This window comes from Brassica napus, chromosome A1, assembly GCF_020379485.1.
Source record: "Brassica napus cultivar Da-Ae chromosome A1, Da-Ae, whole genome shotgun sequence".
Lineage (NCBI taxonomy): Eukaryota > Viridiplantae > Streptophyta > Magnoliopsida > Brassicales > Brassicaceae > Brassica > Brassica napus.
Window position 1 is genome coordinate 1,353,272 of NC_063434.1, and position 24,608 is coordinate 1,377,879.

At 37.4% G+C, this 24,608-nt stretch overlaps 4 protein-coding genes across 5 annotated transcripts; 2 read left to right on the top strand and 2 right to left on the bottom strand.

The window, feature by feature from the left end:
- Positions 1-2,108: 2,108 nt before the first annotated feature.
- LOC106349506 (NAC domain-containing protein 76) lies at positions 2,109-5,650 on the top strand. Its single transcript, XM_013789527.3, has 4 exons — positions 2,109-2,317; positions 3,489-3,662; positions 3,758-4,029; positions 4,805-5,650. The coding sequence occupies exons 2-4, from the start codon at positions 3,494-3,496 to the stop codon at positions 5,477-5,479; spliced, it is 1,116 nt and encodes a 371-aa protein (XP_013644981.1). The 5' UTR covers positions 2,109-2,317; positions 3,489-3,493; the 3' UTR covers positions 5,480-5,650.
- A 6,631-nt stretch (positions 5,651-12,281) lies between these two features.
- On the bottom strand, positions 12,282-16,876 carry LOC106349418 (disease resistance-like protein CSA1). Its single transcript, XM_048778412.1, has 5 exons — positions 16,320-16,876; positions 15,127-16,237; positions 14,730-15,044; positions 13,456-14,382; positions 12,282-13,038 (listed from the first exon to the last, which is right to left on the bottom strand). The coding sequence occupies exons 1-5, from the start codon at positions 16,793-16,795 to the stop codon at positions 12,400-12,402; spliced, it is 3,468 nt and encodes a 1,155-aa protein (XP_048634369.1). The 5' UTR covers positions 16,796-16,876; the 3' UTR covers positions 12,282-12,399.
- A 414-nt stretch (positions 16,877-17,290) lies between these two features.
- On the top strand, positions 17,291-22,418 carry LOC106349225 (disease resistance protein RRS1B). 2 transcript variants are annotated; one of them, XM_013789195.3, is made up of 6 exons: positions 17,291-17,895; positions 18,061-19,183; positions 19,279-19,575; positions 19,655-21,609; positions 21,698-21,885; positions 21,975-22,418. In XM_013789195.3, the coding sequence occupies exons 1-6, from the start codon at positions 17,345-17,347 to the stop codon at positions 22,184-22,186; spliced, it is 4,326 nt and encodes a 1,441-aa protein (XP_013644649.1). In that variant the 5' UTR covers positions 17,291-17,344; the 3' UTR covers positions 22,187-22,418. The 2 variants fall into 2 exon arrangements, with proteins under 2 accessions (XP_013644649.1, XP_048634364.1); XM_048778407.1 differs by having other exon boundaries at positions 17,677-17,891.
- A 387-nt stretch (positions 22,419-22,805) lies between these two features.
- Positions 22,806-24,332, bottom strand: LOC106349324 (60S ribosomal protein L8-3-like). The gene is made up of 2 exons (XM_013789309.3): positions 23,841-24,332; positions 22,806-23,301 (listed from the first exon to the last, which is right to left on the bottom strand). The coding sequence occupies exons 1-2, from the start codon at positions 24,278-24,280 to the stop codon at positions 22,965-22,967; spliced, it is 777 nt and encodes a 258-aa protein (XP_013644763.1). The 5' UTR covers positions 24,281-24,332; the 3' UTR covers positions 22,806-22,964.
- Between the last annotated feature and the right edge of the window lie 276 nt (positions 24,333-24,608).

Below are 24,608 nucleotides of genomic sequence, written 5' to 3' on the forward strand. Positions count from 1 at the left end.
ACAAGAGCTGTTAGCAAAGTTTTCAACGTTATTTCTGTGATGTTCATGGTATTTATCTATGTTTTTCGAATAATTTTGTGATATTTAATTTTCATTTTCAAAGAATGCCTGAAACCTAGTTAACAGAAAAGAATGTATTAATTAATTTAGAAATTAAATATATTCCTTTGTTTATTCATGAATTCCTCTTTACTGATCATTTATCAACTTCCTAATATCAATAAAACAAGATGTTAAGAAAATAATATATTTTGTTAATTAATACTATGATGGAGAAGTAATCAAGAGTCAGTATCAAAACTACGTTAATAAGCCGATAGGTACAATTTTGAAGGGTAAGAAGATATGTCCAAACACGTTTAACGAAATTATAAATAATGGCATTGGCATAGGTCCAAAGCATGCAAGACCATATTGTTTCACTTTGTTATCAATTTTTCTGTATATTTTTTGGTGGCATGTAGGTTACAATGCCTTCCCTAACTTGATATAGTTAAAAATTGAGTGAGTTGGCTTAAAATCCAAAAGAATGATGAAATTAACAACTTACCTATGATGGGACAAATTTTATGTCTATAAAAAAAAGCATTATGACTTGGAAGTTATTGTATTGACTTAATTAGAGAAAAAATTATGTATACATGATACAATTTCACAAAAAAATTTACCACTTTATAAAAACTAGCTAGGTATAAATAGTGCGAGCTAAATTTCTGAAAGACTTGTTTACTCTCTCAGTTACTCGAACATTTTATCAAAGTTAACCTGACGTCTTAGCAAAATCTAGATACCAAATGCTAAATCTAAAAATATATACGTATATAATAAGTCGTTAAAATATGTGTATATCAACTCCGTTTAAGTTTGCAATATAAAAGTTACACTCATATATGCAGTGTGCATACTGTCGCTCACTATCTTGTATATATTGAATGTTTCCACTGGAATCACAGCAAAGTTTTTGAAAAAAATAAAATCATAGCAAGTCTTTCAAAACATATTTTGTGCTTGCTGGTTTGTCAAAAAGTTCCTCAACTGTAACAAAGCTGAAGAACAAGTGAATAATTATATTTTCAAAACAAAAGTGTATAATTATTTAAATACAATTCTTTCATATGTTAGAACTACGCTCTCAATATATCAAATCATTTTGGTACCAAAACAAGATCATAGCTTTATTTTTTGTTTCGTTAGATATATATTGGTACCAGCTTTATTTATCTTCTACGTAAAGACAATAGCTCAACAGCCAACCAACATGCGCCACGTGATGGCTTCTGCTCTATCTCACTCCCTTCTCGTTGGTTCTTGTCGATAAATCATTGGAGATAAGAAGGCCACCACTGTGGAAGTCTTTAAGAAGATGAAGTAACGAGGGTACTTTGGTAAATAGAGGAGTTCATATAAGCATGTGAAGCGGGCGGTTTGTTTAATCTCGCCCACGTGGCAAAAGGACATTCTCTGTTGTGCCAGCGTGGCATGTTCCAGAATGTCAGAATGTTTGCAACAGTAAAACGCGTGATCTCATTGGTCTGACGGATAATTAATATAATTTATAGTATATTTTTTGGTTGAAATATGACAATTTATAGAACAGTTCGCACTCGCATGTTTGAAAAGAAAAAAGAACGAGTCCAAATATTTATGTTTATAATTACAAGTGATACAACTATCGATATATACACCGATTCAAAGTTAAAGAGTAAATTAAATTCTGATTTCAACAAATACAAATGTTGAACACAGTACCAATGTACCATCATTTGATTGAACAACAGGAAATTTTCTTAATATGAAAAAAATCTTGCAAACGTAGATTTTTGTTTTTGTTTAATTTTCTTGAAAATATGTATGCAACTCCGTATTTAATAATGCATCAATCAAAACCTCAGAATTGATAATTTTGATCTTTAGGTCTGTTTTACTCTTAACACATATATATGCCTGTAGAACTAAAGCTATAAATGTTAAAAAGAATAATAATACCAAGAAAAATGTGAAAAGAAACGGGAGGAGGGTGACATACGCAAATGGGGACATGGAGGAGGCCACGCGCAATTGAGCGGTCCACACTCTCTACACCTTTTATATTTCACCAAACCATCAATCTCTCATTCCTCACTCTCTCACTTCGTATTCCCCGAAACTCATAACCAAACCTCTCTCTCGACCATCGTCTTCTTCGTCACATCCACATCTCTCTGATCTCCTTCTTCTTCCTCGATCTTCCTCGTTTTCTTTTTCTTACAAACGAGTAAACAACATTCGATACACACATATATCTATATATGTGTATATATTCAACATATCAAAGAAGGTAAACTGATTTACTACGAATTTCAATATCAAAATAGTTCATTCCTGTCGTCTCAACTTACACATAAATGCGTGTTTATGCTGTTTTGTTCACTAAAACATTGATCTCTTTGTACCCCTTTTTACATATTTTCTTTAGTTCTTTAGCTTTTCGGGTTGACCGATCTGCATGCATAATCTGTCGATCTTGGTTATTAACGTTTATGTATGTCAATTATATATAAAACTTCAGGTATATTTACTTCTCAGCTCTTAATTAGGTCTTGTTAATTTGTCTTAGGTGAGTTTTTTCTCTTTTATTTTTGAAAAACACTTTTAATACTTTGTATATGAATATGACTTGTATACATATGTATTTGCATACATATGTATTTGCATATTTATATTGTGCTTAGTAGTAGTATGGCACAGTCGTGTGTGCTTTAAGATTTCCGAAATGAAGATAACAAACAGACTTTGAAACCTTTACAATAGTTTTTGCTCAGGCTTGATGATATTTTTCCTTTTTGTTTTGTTATAGATGTGGAAAAGGCTGTTTTTGTTTGTGTGTTTGTATTCCATAGGGCTGAATATACTATATACATAACATTAATTAATATATATATATATATATATACGTAGTTGCTTAGGTCGGCTTGTTTTAGCTTAATTTTAGATCAGTATATTATGACATAAAATACTGTTTAAACAGAAAGAAAATCCATTTCTCGATATATGCATGATCATTTCCACCAGTTATTCACAAGCCACGTTACAACAGGAAAACATCATTAGTACAAAGCTCTACGTTTGTCCGTTCGACTTTTAAACCTAACTTTCATGTTATTGTACCATCTTCTGATCACTTTTAAGATAGAGAAAAATAATAACTATTGTACCTTCTTGAGTACATATCACTTTTTTTATCTATGGAAACTGGTAATGAAGTTGAAACTAACCATTAAGTGAGATAATTATACTTTTTCAAAAGACTAATATTTTTTTTTAATAACCTATTACTTTTCATTCTTGCATCCTTGCCTTTTTCTAATTCTCTTTAATCATATATAAACCCCAACTCTTTGTGATGTGATACTAGCATGCATACACATTTACTTGTATATATAACACATTTACTTTCATATGATGTTTTACTAATGATCATTTTGGTGATGAAATTTGGTATTGTGCAGATATAATGGAATCAGTTGATCAGTCATGTAGTGTTCCTCCGGGATTCAGATTCCATCCAACAGATGAAGAGCTCGTTGGTTACTATTTGAGGAAGAAAGTGGCTTCACAAAAGATCGATCTTGATGTCATTAGAGATATTGATCTCTACAGAATCGAACCGTGGGATTTACAAGGTTCCACACTATACATACGTAGTTTAGGCATTATTTTCTTTAATATGACTATATGAATGCAAAGATCTAATGAACATTTGTTTTATATGATATAGAGAAATGCCGAATCGGATATGAGGAACGAAATGAATGGTATTTCTTCAGCCACAAAGATAAGAAATATCCAACGGGGACAAGGACGAACAGAGCGACCATCGCTGGTTTCTGGAAGGCCACAGGTCGAGACAAGGCTGTTTATGACAAGTCAAAACTAATTGGTATGAGGAAAACACTTGTATTCTACAAAGGAAGAGCCCCTAATGGCCAAAAAACTGATTGGATCATGCATGAATACCGGCTAGAGTCCGATGAGAATGCCCCTCCTCAGGTATTGTATATATTTACTTATGATATTTTCGAAATAGGTAGGATGGATAATTGTATTAGCTTACATATTCAAATATTTAGTTATTCTCCAACAAAAAAATACCGGAAATTACATGAACTTATTTGGTTTATCTTGGGGTCTATAGACTTTTTGGGGTCTCATAAGCTCCTTTAGGAGACACAGTTAAACCTTTTAGTAAAAGTCGAGCATCTTTAAGACTTATTGTAACATGATACACCTTTAATCACAAAACAAAAAGTAAAAAGACTGCACTAAAACCTCAGTTCCATATATGTAGACTAAAGCCCATTCCTATATATTTCTCTTTATGCCCATATATATTTATATTTAAACGTTTCAAGTCCTACGAAGACTTAATTCTTCTAACTAAAGACATGACATCAAAACGAGTTAACTATACGTGTACCTTCAAATCCCTGATCTAGCATTAAGATTATCTTTGTAAGTACCATTATTAACAACTCCAGAAAATTTAAATACTAGGATGTACGTGATATATATATCTGCACTCTCTCAAACTTGAATGAGTTTAATAGTCAATTTAAAATAGCTAGCAAATGAGTATGTACCTATGCTATTGGTAGCTTTCTTTCTTGAGCTATCAAACTTTTAAGGCATGCTTTTCATTGTGTTTCACTATATGTAAAAGCATAATTATTTCTTCTTTTTGGTTGATATGTCCTAAAGGTTAGGCGAATTCACACCAATGTATGATAACCATTCCTTATTAATTATGATTGTGTGCGCATTGTAGGAAGAAGGATGGGTGGTTTGTAGAGCTTTCAAGAAAAAACCAACGACCGGGCAAGCCAAGAACACAGAAACTTGGAGATCAAGTTACTTTTACGAAGAATTACCGACCGGAGTTGGCTCGGCTATGGAGCCTCTCAATTACGTATCTAAGCAGAAGCAAAACATTTTTGCACAAGATGTTTTGTTCAAGCAAGAACTAGGAGGGTCGGATATTGGTTTGAACTTCATCCACTGTGATCAATTCATCCAACTTCCGCAGCTAGAAAGCCCTCCACTCACTAATATGAAGAGGCCAATGAGCTCAACGTCAATAACATCATCGGAGAATATTCATAATAAGTACAAAAGACCACTAATAGAAGAGGACGAGCTAATAAATAGTCAAAATAAAGATAAGAGGAAGAGAACATCAGTGGTGACGACGGATTGGAGAGCACTTGATAAATTTGTTGCTTCTCAACTTATGAGCCAAGAGGAAGGAGTGTTAGATTTTGGTGGTCATAAAGAAGACGGCAGCAACAAAATTGGTCACTGCAATAACGAAGAGAGCAATAACAATGGAATAGAGATGGCTTCATCGTCGTTATTGAGTGATAGAGAAGAAGAGAACAGGTTCATCAGTGGGTTCTTGTGTACGAATTTGGACGATGACTTATATAGGGATTTGCATGTTTGATACGTCTATAGCATGGTGCGTAACGTTTTCTATATAGGTAGAATAAATTGATATAACATATATAAAGATTTGTAAAAGCTTTTTTTCTTTCCTTTTTATTATATGGATATTATATGTATTTTTTCGCGAAAAATCCTGTGGAAGAGTGAAGATAAATGATTTATTTGTCTACTGATGTCTATAACTAGGGTTTTAGGGTTTTGGTTTACATGTCTATGATTTGAAGATCAAATTAAAAAAAAACACAGCAGAAATTATTTTTTATATTGTTTCCAATTGAGCATTACAATTTTTTTTGAGTTTTTGTAATTGTTTTTTTTGGTATAATGTATAAATATTTTATATTTCATAAGTAGACACGTTTCACTAAATATGATTTCTTCGTGTCTTCTCTGCACTATCCTCACAGTATGTTTTTTTTTTTAAATCCTCATGACAGTATGGTTACTTTGTTTCTAGACAGTGATCACCTTTTGTTGGCTAGTTCGTCCAATTTAGGTCACAACTCTTTTTTCAATTTATTATTAATAATAAAAGTGTTAGTATATTGATATACGTAACTAATTAAGTTTGCATATTAACTCGTAGATATACGAGATGGAATATGTAAGTTAAGTTTACATACACAACTATTTGCAAACAATGTTTAAGAAATTGCTACGCATTGTTATGCACTTTATATAAAATAGTATTGTTTAGGTGGGTTTGTATTGAATTTTTAAACGTGTAAAAATTGATTTGAAAAAATTGTTTTATTTATACTTGATTTACAGACTAGACAGTTTTAGAATATTGCAGTGTATAGAAAGAGATCCTAATATCTAAGAATATGTAAGTTCATGTTAAAAACAGGATTATGTTGTATACATCAATAAACAACATCAAATTTCATAGAATAAACTATTTACAGATAAACTAATTAATTAACGATATGGGGAGTAAAGAAATATAAACAACAGTTGGCCCAAAGTGGACCCATGAGTTGTCGAGCGTGCGGTGTACACGATGGGGAGTCCGTTGGGCATGCTTTGTCGTCGTTTCAAGAGTCCCCTTGCCCGTTTCTTCCCTTTTCTATGTAAATTTCAGTCTAGCTCCTATAAAATTAAATTATTCCTTATCCTAAATCATTTTGTTTTCGTATAATGCCAAAGCATAATTTTTTTTTGGTAAAAGCCAAAGCATAATTGTACACATTAAGTGGTTTAGACTATACGTGGAAACATTTTGATCCAATTAATAGCTGCCTACAAAAAATAAAGAGTTCATATACCAAAAGTTAGACCATGCACGTTTAGAATCAGTGGAAGCTTCCATCCACAATGTTGATTAAAATGAGATTTCGTTTACTCCAAATGATTTCGTTTTACATGGTTCCATGCATGCGTTAAGTTCATTGTTACGCAACTTAATAATGTGTGAATTGAATTCACAGAGTAAGTTCATGTTAAATTGTGAGAGCATCAAATTAGATTGAAATCGTTACCCTTGGTCTACGATCATTTTATCAACTTCTAATATGCTTTTAAACTGATATCTCCTGGATGGAGATTAACCTAGATGTATTGATAAATAAGGCAAATTAGTGGAACTAATCTTCTTCTTCTTTTTTTGTCAGCTGGAACTAATCTAGAACACATTATGTCTTTGGAATTGTATATTTAGACACTTGTTGCTTGAAGCACACAATTTCTATGTGCAATGTCTTAGATGCCCTCAACCTTATCTAACAATAACTAGAAATATAACTAAATCCAAAAGTCTTTTTATTAAATCATTCAAAAATTTATTTATTTTAGAATTTCAAAATTCAAGTTCAGATTCACTTTTATTAAACTCTATTTTTCTTTTTATTTATTTTCATAACGCATACTCAAATCCAATAATCACGATAAACTCTCCTTCATCAAATCGAAGAAACAATTAATTTTTAATCCTCTTGGCTTGTCTCCTTCTTCTCAACTTTTTCTTATTCCTTTGTCTATCTCTATTTTTTGTCTGTTTTTCTATCTTTTTATTACGAATCATGACAGAATCCACGGATAAAAAAAAGAAAGAGAAAACGCCTCAACATGGATTTCGAGCTCAACATCGCATCGGTGAGCTCGGTGGCTCAGTGAAGCCATGGGGGTTCGAGCTCGTCGAAATCCTCCGCCACCACGAGATCTGCTGCTCAAGTTGACTCCTCGCCTTGCTCAACTCATTTCCGAAGTCTCATCCATTATATAGGTGAAGCTGCAGTGGTTTGAGCTTGGTATCACCATGGGTGAAAGCTCGATTAGATCTGCAATAAGAATGATGAATTTACATATTTGGTCCTTATATTTATGTAAGTATTTGTTTTCACCCTCAATTTTTAAATGTGCAGATTTGTATTCTAATTAGTATCAAAATTTTCAAGTATACACCACAGACATGTTTTATGCAATTATGTTCTTCATGATTACAATGTCCATATAAATATATCCTAATCCATGTCCACACCTACTAGCTCACAAAAAATCGATAATGGACATCATTTAACATGATCTCTTTCAGAAACTTTGATGTGGATACAACTTGTGTGTCATACTAATATGTCTAGATATTCTTTTTTACACATTTATATCCATGTCCACATATCTTACGTTCACACTTTTATAATCCATATCCATACATTCTTATAAGTTATATATAAAAAATATATATAGAAAATTAGATAAAACAATAAAAGTATATATCATTAAATAACAAATATATATCACTTTGTTATACTAATTTTTTTGGTCATATACATCTTTAAATAAAAAAATAGAAAACAAAACAAAGAATTTTGTAAAAAAAAAATATTGTGTCCACATCCATAAAACATATGTCCAATAAATTATAATTTAGCAATTTAGTTAGACATTAAAATATAAAAATATATATATGGATATCAAAATAATAAGAAAAAAAAAAACATGTTTTTATATGGTTATTATATATTTATTTAATCAGAAACTGAAATAGTGTATGAATAAATATGGTTTTGTGTCCATGTCCACAATTAATTTATAACTATATTATCCACACTATGATATCCATGTCCATACTTTTTTTGTATATATATTAGTATATATATATGAAAATGGATGTTAAAAGATAGAGAATTTTATACATAATTTAATGTGATAATTATTTTTGTTTTATATATTTTAGAATTTGAAATAAAAGTAAATGAAACATTAAGAGAAATAAGAAAAACAAGTTACAATTTATACTTACCCAAACATAAGCGCATCTTCCGTTTCTTCTGAGCAAGGGCATTTCTGTCCAAAACAGCTCTCAGATTCAAGGAAAGTGTCCCTCCAGCGGATTGTGTCTTAAAGTGTTAAAAAAAATAAAAAAGTGTCCTAAATGGTAATCGACTCTTTAGATGTATAAGATATAGCATTGTATGGACATGCTATATAATATCTTGGAAAGATCTTCAACATTGTTGAAGTAATCTAAAAATGAATATATTCAACATTATAAATATATATTATGGTACATGGCTATAGGCTATTGTCAAAAAGTGATGCCAAAATATAAGCAAATGAGATTTACTCGATGGTAGCTTTTGAGGGGGAGGGATGTGATTGAAAGAAAGACAAGGCTTCTGATTTGTCCATTTCATACTTAAGGTGGGTCAACTAAACCACTCTCATGGATTCTGTGCAATCCTTTCTTATTTTGCATTTTTCTATCTTTTTTTCTTCCTACAAGTTCATATATTGTGTCGATAACTTTTAAAATTTTATAGCTGCCATAAACAGTTCACTACAGAGTTAGCTTTACATTTAAAAATACATGTACACTACAGTTATAGCATTTTCAAAAACATATGCGATGGTGAATTCAGAAATGTGAGAGATGAGAGGGTGTTCGTATTTTCATTCAAAAAAAAATATTTCACATTCAAAATTATTACAACTAAGAAGTTTTTTTTATCAAACCTAACAAATTTTTATATTGTTTGATAATAATACTTATATATGTAGATATACGAACCCTTACAAATCTCCATAGATATACAAACGCTTACAAACCTAACATATTTATTTTTTTTTTTTTCCAACTGAATTATATTAGAAAACAGGTCCGCAGCCCAAATAGAATTACAAAGACCAAAAGGCCCAACCACAAAGCCCAACTAAAACAAAACAACCCGGTTAGGCCCAAGCAAACCCTCGAACCCAAACACCCGACGCGCGGTTCGCCCTACCTCGAGAAGCAAACCCGCAAACGTCGCCACCACCGTAAGCACTTACGCCGGAGAACGGACGCTTCTTACCGGCCACTATAGGAACATGCCTCACCGTGACAAACCGGATCCCATGACCTACCAACACTCTTCATCACCGCCGTCTTGTACTCTAGATAAGTCTTTACCGGCGAGATCAATCGCCGGAGCGAGATCATCACCACCACCGTTCGAGCACACACCAGAGTAACAACCACGGCTCACCGAACATCACCAACTTGAAACGGTCGCTTCTCTCTACCTCCAACGAGAGAAACACCCACGGAACTCAAACATCACCAAAGCCCAAAAGACCAACACTAAGGCCCTATAAACTAATATTAAAAATTAAGCAGAAGAAGAAAAACCAGAGCCGACGAGGCAAGGAACAGGACGCCTTCACCCCTCGGAGCAAGATCCGACGACGCAGAGCTGTGAGAGCCTCTACCTCCCGGAAGCTTTGCCGGCGACGCAGAGCTGAAAAGAGCCTCCACCCCCGGAAACTTGAACGGCGACGGCGGAACTAAACGAAGCCTCCGCCTCCCGGAATGAAACCTAATTTCAACCCAAAAAACTAACAAGCTGTCGCGACGAGCCGCGTCCTACCTCACCACGAATCCAGAGAAAGGGAGCTTACCGCCGTTTGAAACCCTCCGTAGACGGTTCTCTCCCGGCGATAAAACCCTAATCCAGATCCGAAAATATATCGGTTAGGACAGCAGATCGACGCACACAGAGGGTAACCTAGCGAGGATCGACAACTAAGGGAACCACCGGCGCCGGCACGCGCGCAAACGCGCCGCCGGACGTCGGTGCTTTCCTCCCACGCGTTTCTCTCTTTTCTCTCTCTCTCCAATGGTCTGGTGTTTTGAGTGTTTTAACCTAACATATTTATTATTTCTCCACTAATCTATAAATATTTTAATCAAAATCATTAAATACTTGAAAAAAACAAAAAAATAGTAGGGGCACGTGGCCCCGTATAACGTCCATCCACCCCTGCTCGGGTTAGCGTCATATTAAGCTTTTAACACAAACATCTTAAGTTACAAGTCTTGGTTATATACTGCTATTTTCTATAAAATATATAATAAACTGAAATTCTGAAACAAACGTATAAACTCAAAATATTAATGAAAGCTTATATATACGTGAACAATTGATAGTTTAATAATTAGTTTTTAGAAGTGTTACTAGAATATCTAGCAAATAGGTATTATTTTGTTAACAAAATGGAAAAAAGCCTCAAAAAATTTCAAACTCCAATTAGTGAAGAATTGATTAGAATTATGACAGATCAACCAATTGTACCATCACAAGGATCAAGTATCTTTCTCGTTATTAACTACTGGAAGCTCTCCACGTAAGTAAAAATAGACAGTCAGTATGTGAGTATGATTAGTAACAATTACGCACTTTTAATCAAACTAATGATTAATTTGGTACTTTTTGTCACTCTCCAAAGAGTATGATTCACTGAATGCTTGGCTTTCCCTGAAATATATGGTGTAACTTTCACATCTTGAATTAGTTTTCTGATACAATAAGGTCACATTTCTGTAACCCTGACTATATATCAACAACTAAGATTTGTAATTTATACAGTTTTACATGATAGAATATTCACAAGCTTTTCTTTATTTTTTCTGTTATAAGTATTTTGGTTACATAAATCATACATAGTAAGCAATCATTTCAATGTCTTGGAAGTTTCTCTTAGTTTTTACAATCACTACGAAAATCTCGTATAACTGTTTCTGCTGTTAAGGTATGTTCAAGCCGGAACTTCGATGATGGGCAAATATAGAGAGATGTTATGTACGGATTATATGGTTTCCATATAGATAAAAATGCAACTATATAATGATATGGGTTAGACCCACTGACCAATTCTAGTCAACTCTCTCTTTTGGGGCAAATAATAAGAAAGTGTCTCTGAACGTTGACCAGTGGGTAATGGGAACTTGACCAAATAAGGGAATCGCTGTTTTGCACACATTGTCGTCTTTCAATCAATTTGAATTTTCAGACTAAGCATTAATAAATAAAAAAAGTAATTTGACAAAGGTGGTCTGTGTGGCCAAGAGAGAGTAGAGATACAATGATGCCAAATGCAATGATGGAGTTCTTCTACCGTGGGAAGATTTGATCAAATCTAATAAGATTGCCATTTGAATGAGATTTCTCAAAAACCTTGTTATATATGACTATGATTATTAACAAAAACTTACCATTGTTATGTGAACGCCTAATGGCCAATTGAATTTTATAATAATGATGATAAGATGTTCTCAGAAAAAAAAAAGATGATAAGACAAAATTCAAATCTCTGAATCTCTAATGAAGTAAGCTGGATGAAAACGACGTCACATGAACATCTGCTATTATATGTTGACTGTTGCAAAAGTAACCCATCATAAATTACAAAAGCCCATGCCTAAATGAGCAAAGAAAGAGCCTAACAAGAAACCCAACTTTAACCAAGAAAGTAGAAAAGATTATAAGTCTGTCCATTGTATATGATGGAGATACCTGATCTGATCAACCGAAGTAGCAGAGTAGAGGAAACTCATCATGTTGATCAAGCGATGATGAAGTGGGAAAAAGATTAAGTCACAAACTTCACAAAACAAATTTAGTTTACAAACTTAATGATGACCAAGAAAATACAACCTATTTAGTAAAAAAAGAAAAATTTAGCAAACCCATAAACCAAAAAGAATGCAACAAGTAGCCATAGATATTTCAAAACAGTGGAGACAAACCGAACAGCAAAACTCACTATACTCTCTCCAACTGAGAAATCTCTTCTTGAAGAAGTTCCATTATAGTCTCCTTCAGTAACGGCATGGTTTGGTTCCTCGTATACCAAACTTAAACCACAATTCACAATCTCCCCTGCTCCATCTCTCACTTCGAACTCGATTGAAGCCTCTGTAGGAACACATTTATGATGTTCTCCCGACCCTTCCACATGATTTCTTAGGTGTGAGCAGCTGGTGTAACCGATAAACACATGGTCCGAATCAATCTCGCGCGGTTCGATCCAACCTCCACCAAGAGTGCAGCTGAAACGTACACATGTCCCAAGTTCGTTTGTGAATTCGCAAGTGCACTCTATTGAAAAACGGTTGATTTCATCTTGTGTGCAAGGGAATGAGACAACAGCGCATAGAACTATTGTTGAAAGCCTGTTGTCGCACCAATGTGGCGGAAACTTGAGCTTCAAGGAAGATCCAATTGTACGATGGTTGAACCATGATGGGACTTCGCTCCCTGGAAAGGAAGTGATAAGCAAAGCTTCTGAAACATTGCCCTGCAAAAGTAACACATAAACCAACAAAATCAATCATAAACTGTTATAGATATATAAATAGATTTTTTTTAACACAATATATTTTGTACATATATATATATATATATATATATATATATATTTTGAATGCTATAAGGTTGGGGCCAAAGTACATAAACCCCCTGGAAAAGTAACACATAAACCAACAAAATCAATCATAAACTGTTATAGATATATAAATATATATATATATATATATTTTAACACAATATATTTTGTATAAACCAACAAAATCAATCATATATATATATATATATATATATATATTTTTTTTTTGAATGCTATAAGGTTGGGGCCAAAGTACATAAACCCCCAGGGGCCGAAACCACAACATGTAACTGTTATAGGGATTTGATTAGATAAAGTGAGGAATGAGACCTCTTTGTAGCATCTAACTGCATCTTGCTGGCTTTTCCTTTGAGCATACACTGTGATGCTGTTCTTTGCAACTTGTTCAAGGTTGTTGCAGTTGGTGAAAATGAATTTAGAGTGAACCTGCTCCATAAGCTTAAGAAGCGCCAAGGGGGTTGCTACTGTTTTCAGTTTCTCGCAGCCATGTGCATCTAAGACCTCTAAATTTGGTGGAAGCAATGGAATAGATGTGAGATTCTTGCAGTACTTCACGTCGAGCAATCTCAGATGATGTAGTTGACTGATGTTTACTTGCAGGTTGGTGATCATATTGTTCCTGCTTAAGCATAGATGACGCAATGAGGATAGACCGTTCATACCACATTTTATTTGGCTATTGAACTGCAATATCTTCGGCATGTCTGTAATTGCTGTCGTATCCAGCAACAAAATCTGCAAGCGTTTCATGTTTTCAATGGGAATTGGAAAAGTCTTGAGCTTCGAACAACCAGATAGCACCAGTTCTTGCAGCTTTTTCAGCTTCCCCAGGGATTCTGGAACAGCCTCCAACATTATGCAGTCTTTCAAGTTCAGTACCATCAGTCTCTGGAGCTTCACCATGTTTGCAGGAAGTTGACTTATGGCAGTTCCATCTAACTTCAGAGTTTCGAGATTATCCGAAATAACCCGGAACTCCTGGAGACTTGAGCAGTTGGTGAGGATGAGAGTTTTCATGGAGATGAGATTCATATGCGGAAGAAACCGGAGACTTGTGCATCCCCTCATGTTGAGGAAAACAAGAGATTTCATATGGTTCATCTCCCGGGGCAACTCCTGTAAACTCTTGCAGCCTTCGAGACTCACTCTTTGGAGACTTTCCGCATTTTGCAACCCAGACAACTTGCTTAACTTGCTTGAGTGGCTTAGATCAACCCACTTTAACTTCGGTGTAGCCTGCAATGAACAGTTATAAAAGCTATGAACCTCTACAAATGCTAAAAGCATCTCTAGACACTCTATTTTAGCATCTTTAACTACAATCTATTTTTTTTACTTTAAAATATAATTTAAAAGAAGTTTTCAACTGTATTCTATTTTCACTTTATAAGTAAATAATAAATTTATTCCATGAATAAAACAATGCATTAATTTTTTGTTCATCATTTTATTTTTCATTTGAAAATAAAATAGTGAAGTAGAATCCAATTCCGACTTACTCTATTTTGAAAGAAATAAATAGAGTGATCGGTTGGAGATGATATAAAACATGACGGGTGAAACAAATTTAAACAGAGACACACCTTAACACCCTCCCATATCTCTTCAATCTCGCTGTAAGGCAGGCTAAGATCCGTAAGATTCTTGGGGTTGAAGTCTTTTGGAAGTTTCTTCAAAGGGAATTTCAGCCAGTAGAGATACCGTACTTCATCCAAGGGAAACTCAAGTCCCTCAGGGAAGCTTAGTTTGCAGCCAGCTTCACATTCACGATGGCAACAAGAATTATAGAATTTAAGGTACCTAAGATTACGCATCCCACTGAAGGTGCATTTTTCCAAAGGAAGTTTCTTCTTCAGTTCAGACATGTCGAGAAAAATACCTCTCACACTCTCTGCTCCCTGCTTATAACCAATTAAAAACAAAGATGTTAGCACAAGTAAAAGTCTCTCAGAACAGTCTAGATAAAAGGTTTTATCTTACTGCTCTTTTCTTCAGCGCACCAACAACGCCTTTATGGTTCCACAGCCTCCGCGAACCTTGTAAACCAAGTTCCTTGCCGAATGTATACAGTAAATCATGCATCTCAACTCGTCCGCCAGAAATGTTAATAAAAAATTTGCTGGCAAGATCCTTTATTTCACTGTCACAAGACTCCACTAAACACTTCACGTAATACTCATCCCCAGATCTAAAGAAACAGGCTACATCTAGAAAGACATTTTTATGAAGCTCACTAAGTCCATCATAGCTTATCTGCAACACATTTTGTATAGTCTTGTCCGGACTTTGTGCCAGCTTGGAGAGTTTATCTTCCCAGTGAGTCTCGTCTTTTCCGTTAAGCTCAACACCTAATATCTTGAGAGCTAACGGGTTGCCCTTGGCGTAATCCGCAAACAATCTAGAAAGGTTCATGAAATTTCCCTTGGGAGTATAGTAGTGCTTACCACCACCAAAAGCGAAATAGCTGAAGTACTGAAAGCTTTCTCTCCCACTCAACCTCAGAACCTCATATGTATCATCAACCTTCCCTTCGATCACCGACTTGTCGCTGGTCGTGATAAAAATCAAGCTACCTTTTTTAATCCAATCGCATTCGCCAAGAAGAACTTCAATCTGTTTCTTGTCGGTTACGTTATCGAGAACAACAAGAGATTTCTTACTGAGTAAAAGTGCCTTCAAGGATTCAGGCGACAGGTCAGCAGCGACTTGTTGGCTCAAGTCATCATCCTTCAACAACTCTCTCATGAAAATGTTCCGATCCATCATGCGGTCTTGCCACAGTTTACGGACATCGTGAAGGAAAACACAGCGCAGGAACTTGTGTTGCCACTTTTCGTACAGCATCTTCGTCAAAGTTGTCTTACCAATCCCCGGCATCCCAACAACACCAACCGTGAGTGTACTCTCGCAATCGAACTCTAACTTCTCTTCCAGCTGCTTAAGTCGTGTTTCGATTCCATAAAGAGGAGATGAGTCAGGATCAGCTTCAGAAGGATCTTCAATGGGGACATCTCTTTCAAGACCAGCCGAAACATCAGAGAGCACTTTCATCACTTGACCTACAATTTTACTAATGTATTCACCTTCATCACTGCAAACAAAGTGAAAAAATAATTATTAGGACATATATGATTATGAGCCAATCTATCGGTATCAAAACACCCGATCCGTACCTCATTTCACTTAAAGTGAATCCTAACTTTTTGGGGACATCCTCTAAAGCTTCTTTCCACTTATCAAGCTTTTCACCTCTACAAGTCTTAGCCAACTCCCAAAACTTGTCACCAAACACTCCCTTGAGATTCTTCACATCGTCAGTCTCCACCTTGTAGAAGATGGGGATGACCACAAGCTTCCCCAAGTCAACGCACTCCTTGATCTTCTCCAGCTCGTTCAAGCACCAGTTCGACTCCGTATAGAGCGTTGAGAAGATGGCCAGCGCGATCCTGGACTCTTCGATCCTCGAAAAGAGAATGCTGAGATCTTTACCTTTGGTTTCGTTTTTGTCGATAAAAACATTGATTCCATCTTTTCTCAGGGCCTTCTCCAGGTGGCTTACGAAACCGTTCCGCAGCTGCTTCCCTCGGAAATTGATGAAGACTTGATGCTGCGGGGGTGATGATTGTACGGAGGAGGAAGACACCACCATTGTAGCGTTAGAGATTTTGAATCTTTGCTGTGGAGATGATGAACTGAATAAAATGATTGGCGCACGGAAAAAAAAAAGAAAAAAGATATTTTATTTGAAGTCAACGTTTGGAGTCAACGTTCTTCTACCTTTCAAATAAAATATAACGCCCCGACCCGCCCACGGTTAATGGGCCACCCACGCCCGCTCTCTCAGCCCGTGTGCCCCATCCCGTCTGACGGTCGATCCGTTAATTTTCCAAAGGCTCGAAATCATTGTTTACTGACCCTGCAATCACCACCCGACCTTTCCCCGTGCTTTGGCTTCACTCGCACGCTATCACGAATCACTTCCCGATAGGTCAACCATCCTTCCGCTACTCCAGCTCAAGCACGCTTAACTCTGGAGTTCTTTCAGGATGTGCTCCGGAAAAGGTAAGTCAACTTTGATGACATAGGTAGCCAAATCAATTCTCTTAAGCCTTTTCACATATCACAACTGGGGATGTTACATAAAATCTCTCTTGTAAAGCCAAGCTTGATCCTCCTTTTTTGGAAACGTCGTCGTTTAATGGATTCCCTCCTTGGGAGCTGTGCTGCTGCTGCGATAGGATTCTTCACGATTCTCGTTACGCTATTACTTGCGTTTTACAGAAGATTCAGATCCAATCGACGGAACGTGACAGTGGCGTCATCTTCTTCGACGAGCACCACTCTATCTAGCGATTTCGAAGCAGTGCCTAATGGATTACGAATACGCGCCGTCTACATCTACTGCGAAGAGACGTTACAGTACACCTTCGCTAGCCACCTCTCCGTCGATTTCCGCCGGAAACGCATTGCTGCGTTTGTGAATTGCGATTTGAATCCGGATGTGGCAGAGGGAGCGAGCGCTTCTGTGGTGGTTTTCTCCAAGAGCTACTCGTCCTCCGCCTCATGCCTTGACAAGCTCGTGACGGTTCTTCGGTGCCGGAGGAATACCGGCCAGATGGTGGTGGTTCCGGTGTTCTACGGCATTAGTCCATCAGATGTTGCCGTGCGGGTGCACGGCTCAGCTGATCGGATAAGAGAGTGGAGCAACGCTCTCAGAGAACTGAGAGAGTTGCCAAGCCACCAGTGTAGGTAATCAAGAACATAGCATGTTGAATCCATCTCATGTTAGTAGCATTGTTCTATTATATTTATCAATGTTAAAAAAAATAGCTAGTATAGGTTGTTAAAAGCTTTTTATGAGATTATTGATTAGACGGACGCCTAAACAGATTTTTTACTAATCAATGTAAACAGTGAGGAATCTGATGAGGGCCAAGTGGTGGAAGAGATTGTCAAAGATGTGTATGAAAAGCTCTTTCCTACTGAACAGGTTGGAATCAACTCAAGGCTGGTGGAGATAGAACAGTTGCTTTGCAAGCAACCATGGGGTATACGCCGCATCGGGATTTGGGGTATGCCTGGCATAGGCAAGACGACGCTTGCTAAAGCAGTTTTCGACGACATCTCTGGAGGCTATGAGGCTTCTTGTTTCATCAAACACTTTGACGAAGCTTTCAATGAGAAGGGACTTCACCGTTTGTTGGAGGAACATTTTGGGAAAATCCTCAAGGAACTGCCTCGTGTATGCAGTAGCATTACAAGACCTAGTCTCCGAGGGGAGATTTTAAGCAAGAAGAGGACTCTTGTTGTTCTTGATGATGTGAAAAATCCCTTAGCTGCCGAGTCTTTCCTCGGAGGGTTTCATTGGTTTGGTCCGGGTAGTTTAATCATCATAACCTCCAGAGATAAACAAGTGTACCGCCATCGTCAGATAAATCATGTGTATGAGGTTCGGAGCTTAAGCGAGGACGAGGCTTTGCAGCTGCTATCTCAGTGTGCATTTGGTAATGACATAAGAGATCAAAAACGCATGGAACTATCGATGGAAGTGATTGACTACGCTAGGGGAAATCCATTTGCTCTAAGCTTTTACGGCAGAGAGCTGAAGGGAAAGAAACCGTCAGAAATGGAGGCGACATTCCTCAAACTCAAGCTACGTACTCCACATAAGATTCATGATTTATTCAACAGCAGCTACAAAACACTTGACGACAGCGAGAAGAACATTTTCTTGGACATTGCTTGTTTCTTCGTGGGAGAAGATGTTGACTATGTGATGCAACTGCTTGACGGATGTGGCTTCTTTCCACATGTTGGGATTGATGTTCTTGTGGAGAAGTGTCTGGTGACTATTTCAGAAAACAGAGTGATAATGCATAGAATAATCCAAGACTTTGGCAGAGAAATAATCAACGGGGAATCAGTACAGATAGAGCGCCGTCGGAGACTGTGGGAGCCTTGGACCATCAAGTTTCTACTTGAGGACGACAAACTTGAAGCAAATGGATATCCCAGAGAAACCTGCAAACGTCCTTTGGTGTGATTTATTATGAAATTTTCAGATAAAACTTGTTTGCTTCTGGAGATAAACGATATTCATGATTTTTTTTTTCTGCTTACCTTATATTTCAGGGCACTGAAGACATCGAGGGCATATTTCTAGACACATCGAGTTTACTCTTTGATGTGAAGCCCACTGCTTTTGATAATATGCTTAACCTTAGATTCCTCAAGATTTACTGTTCCAGTCATGAAAACCAATATGGTCTCGGCCTTCCAAGAGGACTTGAGTCTCTGCCATATGAGCTAAGACTTCTCCACTGGGAGAACTATCCTTCAGAGTCCTTGCCACAAGAATTTGACCCATGCCACCTAGTAGAACTCAATATGTCTTACAGTCATCTTCAGAAACTTTGGGAAGGAACCAAGGTAGGCTTACTCATATCTCTTGTTTTATACATTCTTCCAAGTTTGTACTAATTCATTTCCAACTTAATTTTCTGCTCAGAACCTCGACATGTTGAAGACGTGTAAGCTTTGTTATTCCCAGCAGCTGACTGAGGTTGACGATCTTTCTAAAGCTCAGAATATCGAGCTAATTGATCTCCAAGGCTGTACAAAACTGCAGAGATTTCCAACCACTGGTCAACTACGTCATCTCCGAGTTGTAAATCTTTCAGGTTGCACAGCGATCACAAGTGTCCCAGAGGTTTCACCTAACATTGTGGAACTACATCTCCAGGGAACTGGCACAAGAGAATTACCAATATCTCTTGTGTCCCCTTCCCAAGAAGATAACCTGAACCTTGAGAAATTAACAAGCCTGGCTCAAGTCATCTCATCAAATCAGCATCTTGACAAACTTGTTTTGCTGAATATGAAAGATTGTTTTCATTTGCAAAGCTTGCCTCACATGTTTCATTTAGAAACTCTTGAAGTTCTTGATTTGTCTGGATGCTCGGAGCTCAAGAGTATACAAGGATTCCCACGAAACTTAAAAGAGTTGTATCTTGTTGGCACTGCTGTCACAAAACTACCACCCCTTCCCTGGAGTATAGAAGTCTTGAATGCACATGGTTGTATGTCTCTTGTATCAGTTCCTTTTGGTTTCGAGAGACTTCCTAGGTATTACACATTCAGTAATTGCTTTGCTCTTTCTGCACAAGAGGTCAGAGAATTTGTAGCTAACGCTCTGGCTAATATAGAACGCATCGCGAGAGAGTATCAGCCGGAACTCAAGAAATCTCTGGCTTTCAGCTTCACTGTGCCTTCGGCTGTAAGTAAAAATTTCACTTGTGATCTGCAACCAGGGTCTTCTGTGATGATACAACTGGGTTCTTCTTGGAGAAGCACACTCGGTTTTGCTGTCTTAGTCGAACTTTCATTTTTGGAGGATTACCAGGAGGCCACTGGTTTTGGAATCACTTGTGTTTGCAGATGGAAAGACAAGGAATTCGTCTCTCATAGGCTTGAAAAAAACTCTCACTGTTGGAGTCCAGAGGAAGGTGTTCCGAAAGATCACATGTTTGTCTTCTGTGATTTAAACATGCATCGGAGCACCTGCGAAGGAAATGATCCCGGTATATTGGCTGATCTTGTCGTATTTGAATTCTTTACTGTGAACAAACAGAAGAAGCCTCTGGATGAGAGTTGCACAGTGAAGAAATGTGGAGTCCATGTGATTACTGCCGTAAATGGAGATGCAAGTTGTAACATGACTCAAGAGAGTTTTGGTAACGAGGTTGAAGAAGAGTTGAGGGTGGTCTTTGATGTCTTGGACAAGAATGATAGAACTTTGTTTCTTTACATTGCACGTCTGTTCAACGACGAGAAAGCTGATTTCTTAACACCGCTTATCCCTAGCACTGGCTTGGAGATTAGTTCTAGGCTCAAGTTCTTAGCCAGTAACTCTCTCATACATATATCTCCATTTGGTATCACAATGCGGCATAGCTTACGTCAGAAAATAAGTAGGGAGATCGTCCATAGACAACCCACGTTGGGGAAGGACTTAATAAAGGACTCCACGTCACCTGCTTGGAAATACGACGTCTTTATAAGTTTCAGCGGGGAAGATGACAGTAATAACAAACTCAGCAACCTTCTTGCAAAGTTCAAAGGTAAACTAATGAGTACACCCCATAGATGCAAGTCGGTCACACCAGAGCTTGTGCAAGCAATAAGAGCATCGAAAGGTTCGATTGTCTTGCTCTCAAAGAGCTACGCCTCTTCGAGTAGGTGCTTGGATGAGCTGGTAGAGATTATGAATTGCAATAAAGAGCTGGCTCAAAAAGTAGTGGCCATATTCTACAACGTGGCTCCTTCCGATGTTAGGCTTCAGAGTGGAGACTTTGGGAGGGCCTTTCAAACTACGTGCATAGGCAAATCAGAGGATGAGAAACGGAAATGGGCGCAGGCTTTGGCCGACTTAGCGAATATGGACGGAGTGAATTCACGCAAATGGTATGTTTTAGTCCCATTTTTTTATGATTGGATGTCTCAGGTTAGTTGTTTTCTTTAGTCTTTGTGCAATGGTCTTTCTCCTTGTTAGGGCTAATGAAGCAAACATGTTCGAAAAAACTGACTCTGACGTTCTGGAGAAGATAGATCATAAAAGATCAAATGAGTCTGGCGATATGGTTGGAGTTGAAGAACATGTTACAGACGACGGTTTTGGGTCGGGTTGGGAATCTGAGGAAGTGGATAAAACAGTTGGGACAGCGGGTTTCATGACAAAAGGTAAAAAAGAGTGAAAACAACTGTTTAGTAAACTCTCTTGGCAAGTCCAAAGAAGTACAATTCATTCTCTGTATGGTATTGATTCGCAGGGGAAGAGATAAACGCAAGTATGGTTGCTATGCCAGTGGAGCCGTCACATCTGTTTAAACAAGAAGGGAGAGTGATAAGATCCGGAGCGTGGAGTCCTAGCTTCCTCGATCGTATCCCCTTTGCCGAGCTTTATACTGGAGAAGTCCCAACTGCCGTTTTACAAGGGCTGGGCAATATCCGCTCAGTGCTCCAATCTAGAAGATCTATATAACTGTAAGTTTACTGGTCGAGCAAAACATAAGCAAAGTGTCCCTTTGGTTTCGTGTTTCTTTTAGCATTCATTTGTAACGTAGATACACAGATATATGAACTGTATGTTGCGTATATACATAGAAGTAAATCAACTGTATCTATCAGATAATCATAAAACTTTTTGATGTTAAAACATACTAAGAATCAAAATTGTAAGACTTAACTTTGATTTCAGTTGCGTTTATGTTTTCCAAATCTTGCCATACTATGATGTACATTACGCAACCATGTGTTGACTATCTTCGCTTTCCTCATTGTATACGCTTGCTGCTCTTGAACTTGTTTTAGCATTCCTCTTGAGCTACACGTTTTCCTTTTAACTCTGCTTTAGACAGGCCATGGCCTTGTACTAGTATGTATGGCAGATGATGTTCGAGTTTGACACTAGCATGTTCCAGTTAAGCCCATTGGTTAAGGGTCATATTGGGGTGGCGGATATTACAGGTTACAGGTGCGTTAAACCAAGTTCAATCTCGTATGACTGCGAACTCCGCCTATCGTGACTCAGGGATCACATGAAGATGCTTCGCACTGTTTATTCAGAACTTTCAGTTAAAGAACTATAAACGAGATAGAAATCAAAACTGAATAACGAAATTTAAACTGATAATATGGAGGTTTAATTCTCAGGACAAAGGTCTCAAGAAAGATTATAGAAAAACTAAAGGATTCAACACAAGGTCTCAGCAAAAATCCAACAAAAGTAAACAACTTCATCATCATGAAGATTTCTCTCCTTATTCTTGCTTGGAGGCAAGAGCAGCAGCTTGACCTCTGAGACGACCAGTTCTCCTTGCAGCAATAAGACCAACCTTTTGTCCGGGTGGTGCATCACGACGAACGGTACTAGCGTGACCAATATGTTGATGGTTACCTCCTCCGTGAGGATGCTCAACAGGGTTCATAGCCACACCACGAACCTTAGGCCAGCAGTTCCTCTTCACACGGTACTTGTGGTACGCGTTACCCGCCTTGAGCATCGGCTTCTCAGTTCTCCCACCACCAGCGACTTGACCAATCATGGCCCTGCATCCACTTGGGACAATCTTCTTCGAACCAGATGGCAACTTAACCCTGTCAAAATACAACATGTAATTGTCAGAAACAAGAAGCTATGGTCTACAAGAATGGTAGATATAACTATTATTTATAACATTGGTTATAACAACTAGAAAAATAGAAAAAAACTAGAAAACTAGAATCTTGAAATGAGGAACTCAAGCAGTCCAAAATTTAATCAATCAAATCATTTATGGAGATTTGTAGCAATCATTTCTAATATGGCATGAAACATAACAGTTAAATTAGACTCGGTTAATACTAAACCGGACTATACATTTAAATTTATAGTCAAATCTATTAGAAGATAAGCATAGATCATAATAACAATTCAATACAACCAAAAAGAAATTTATATAATCATTTCAAGTCATCCCAAATGATTCACGAGATTAGCAGAAACCATTTCTAATGCGGTATGAAACATAACCAGTTTAATTAGAATCGGTTCAGTATAAACCGGTCTATTCATTTTAATTCATCATCAAATGAATCTAAAATAAGATAACAATTTAACCAAAAAGACATAACATTTAAACAATCCAAAACCGAACCTGGTCGTGTCGTTGTCGGGATTGTGAGAGATAACAATAGCGTAATCACCAGAAGCCCTAGCGAGCACACCACGATCACCAACATGGTGCTCGACGTTGCAGACAACAGCTCCCTCGGGGATAGATCTGAGAGGCAGAACATTTCCGACAACGAGAGTGGCCTTCTTACCGCAGTACAAGAACTGTCCGGTGTACATACCTTCGGCGGCGACGAAGAGCTCCTTCTGCTTCTTGTAACGGAAAGGATGACGGAAGGAGACGCGAGCTAACGGAGCACCGCGACCTGGATCGTGGATGATCTCGGTGACGACACCCTTGAGGTAACCATTTCTCTCGCCGAAGTCGAGGCTCCTGAACTTGGCGGGGCCCTTGCGGTGGTGAGTGTGGGACTTGAAGACGGAGCCTGCTCCCTTACGTTGAGCTCTGATGACACGACCCATGGATGATGATGATCTTTCTTCTTCTTGAGTTTACGGCGAGAGAAATGAAGTGAGGTTACAGGTATTTTATATCACAGTCTCTCAAAACCCTAGTGAGGTTAATGTGGATCTGTTCTAAATGGGCCTAAGCCTGGTTAAAAGCCCATAAAGCATAAGAACTGTTAAAATCGAAGATTTTGAATCCACGAGTTTTCTATCAACCGCATGTATTGTATAACTGGGCCTCTAATAAGCCTAGTTGAAGCCCATGATAAATACCGGGAAAAATCGAAGAATTTGAATCCTTGGATCAATCAAATCCATCAAGTTTCAAGGAGTTTTTCTATGC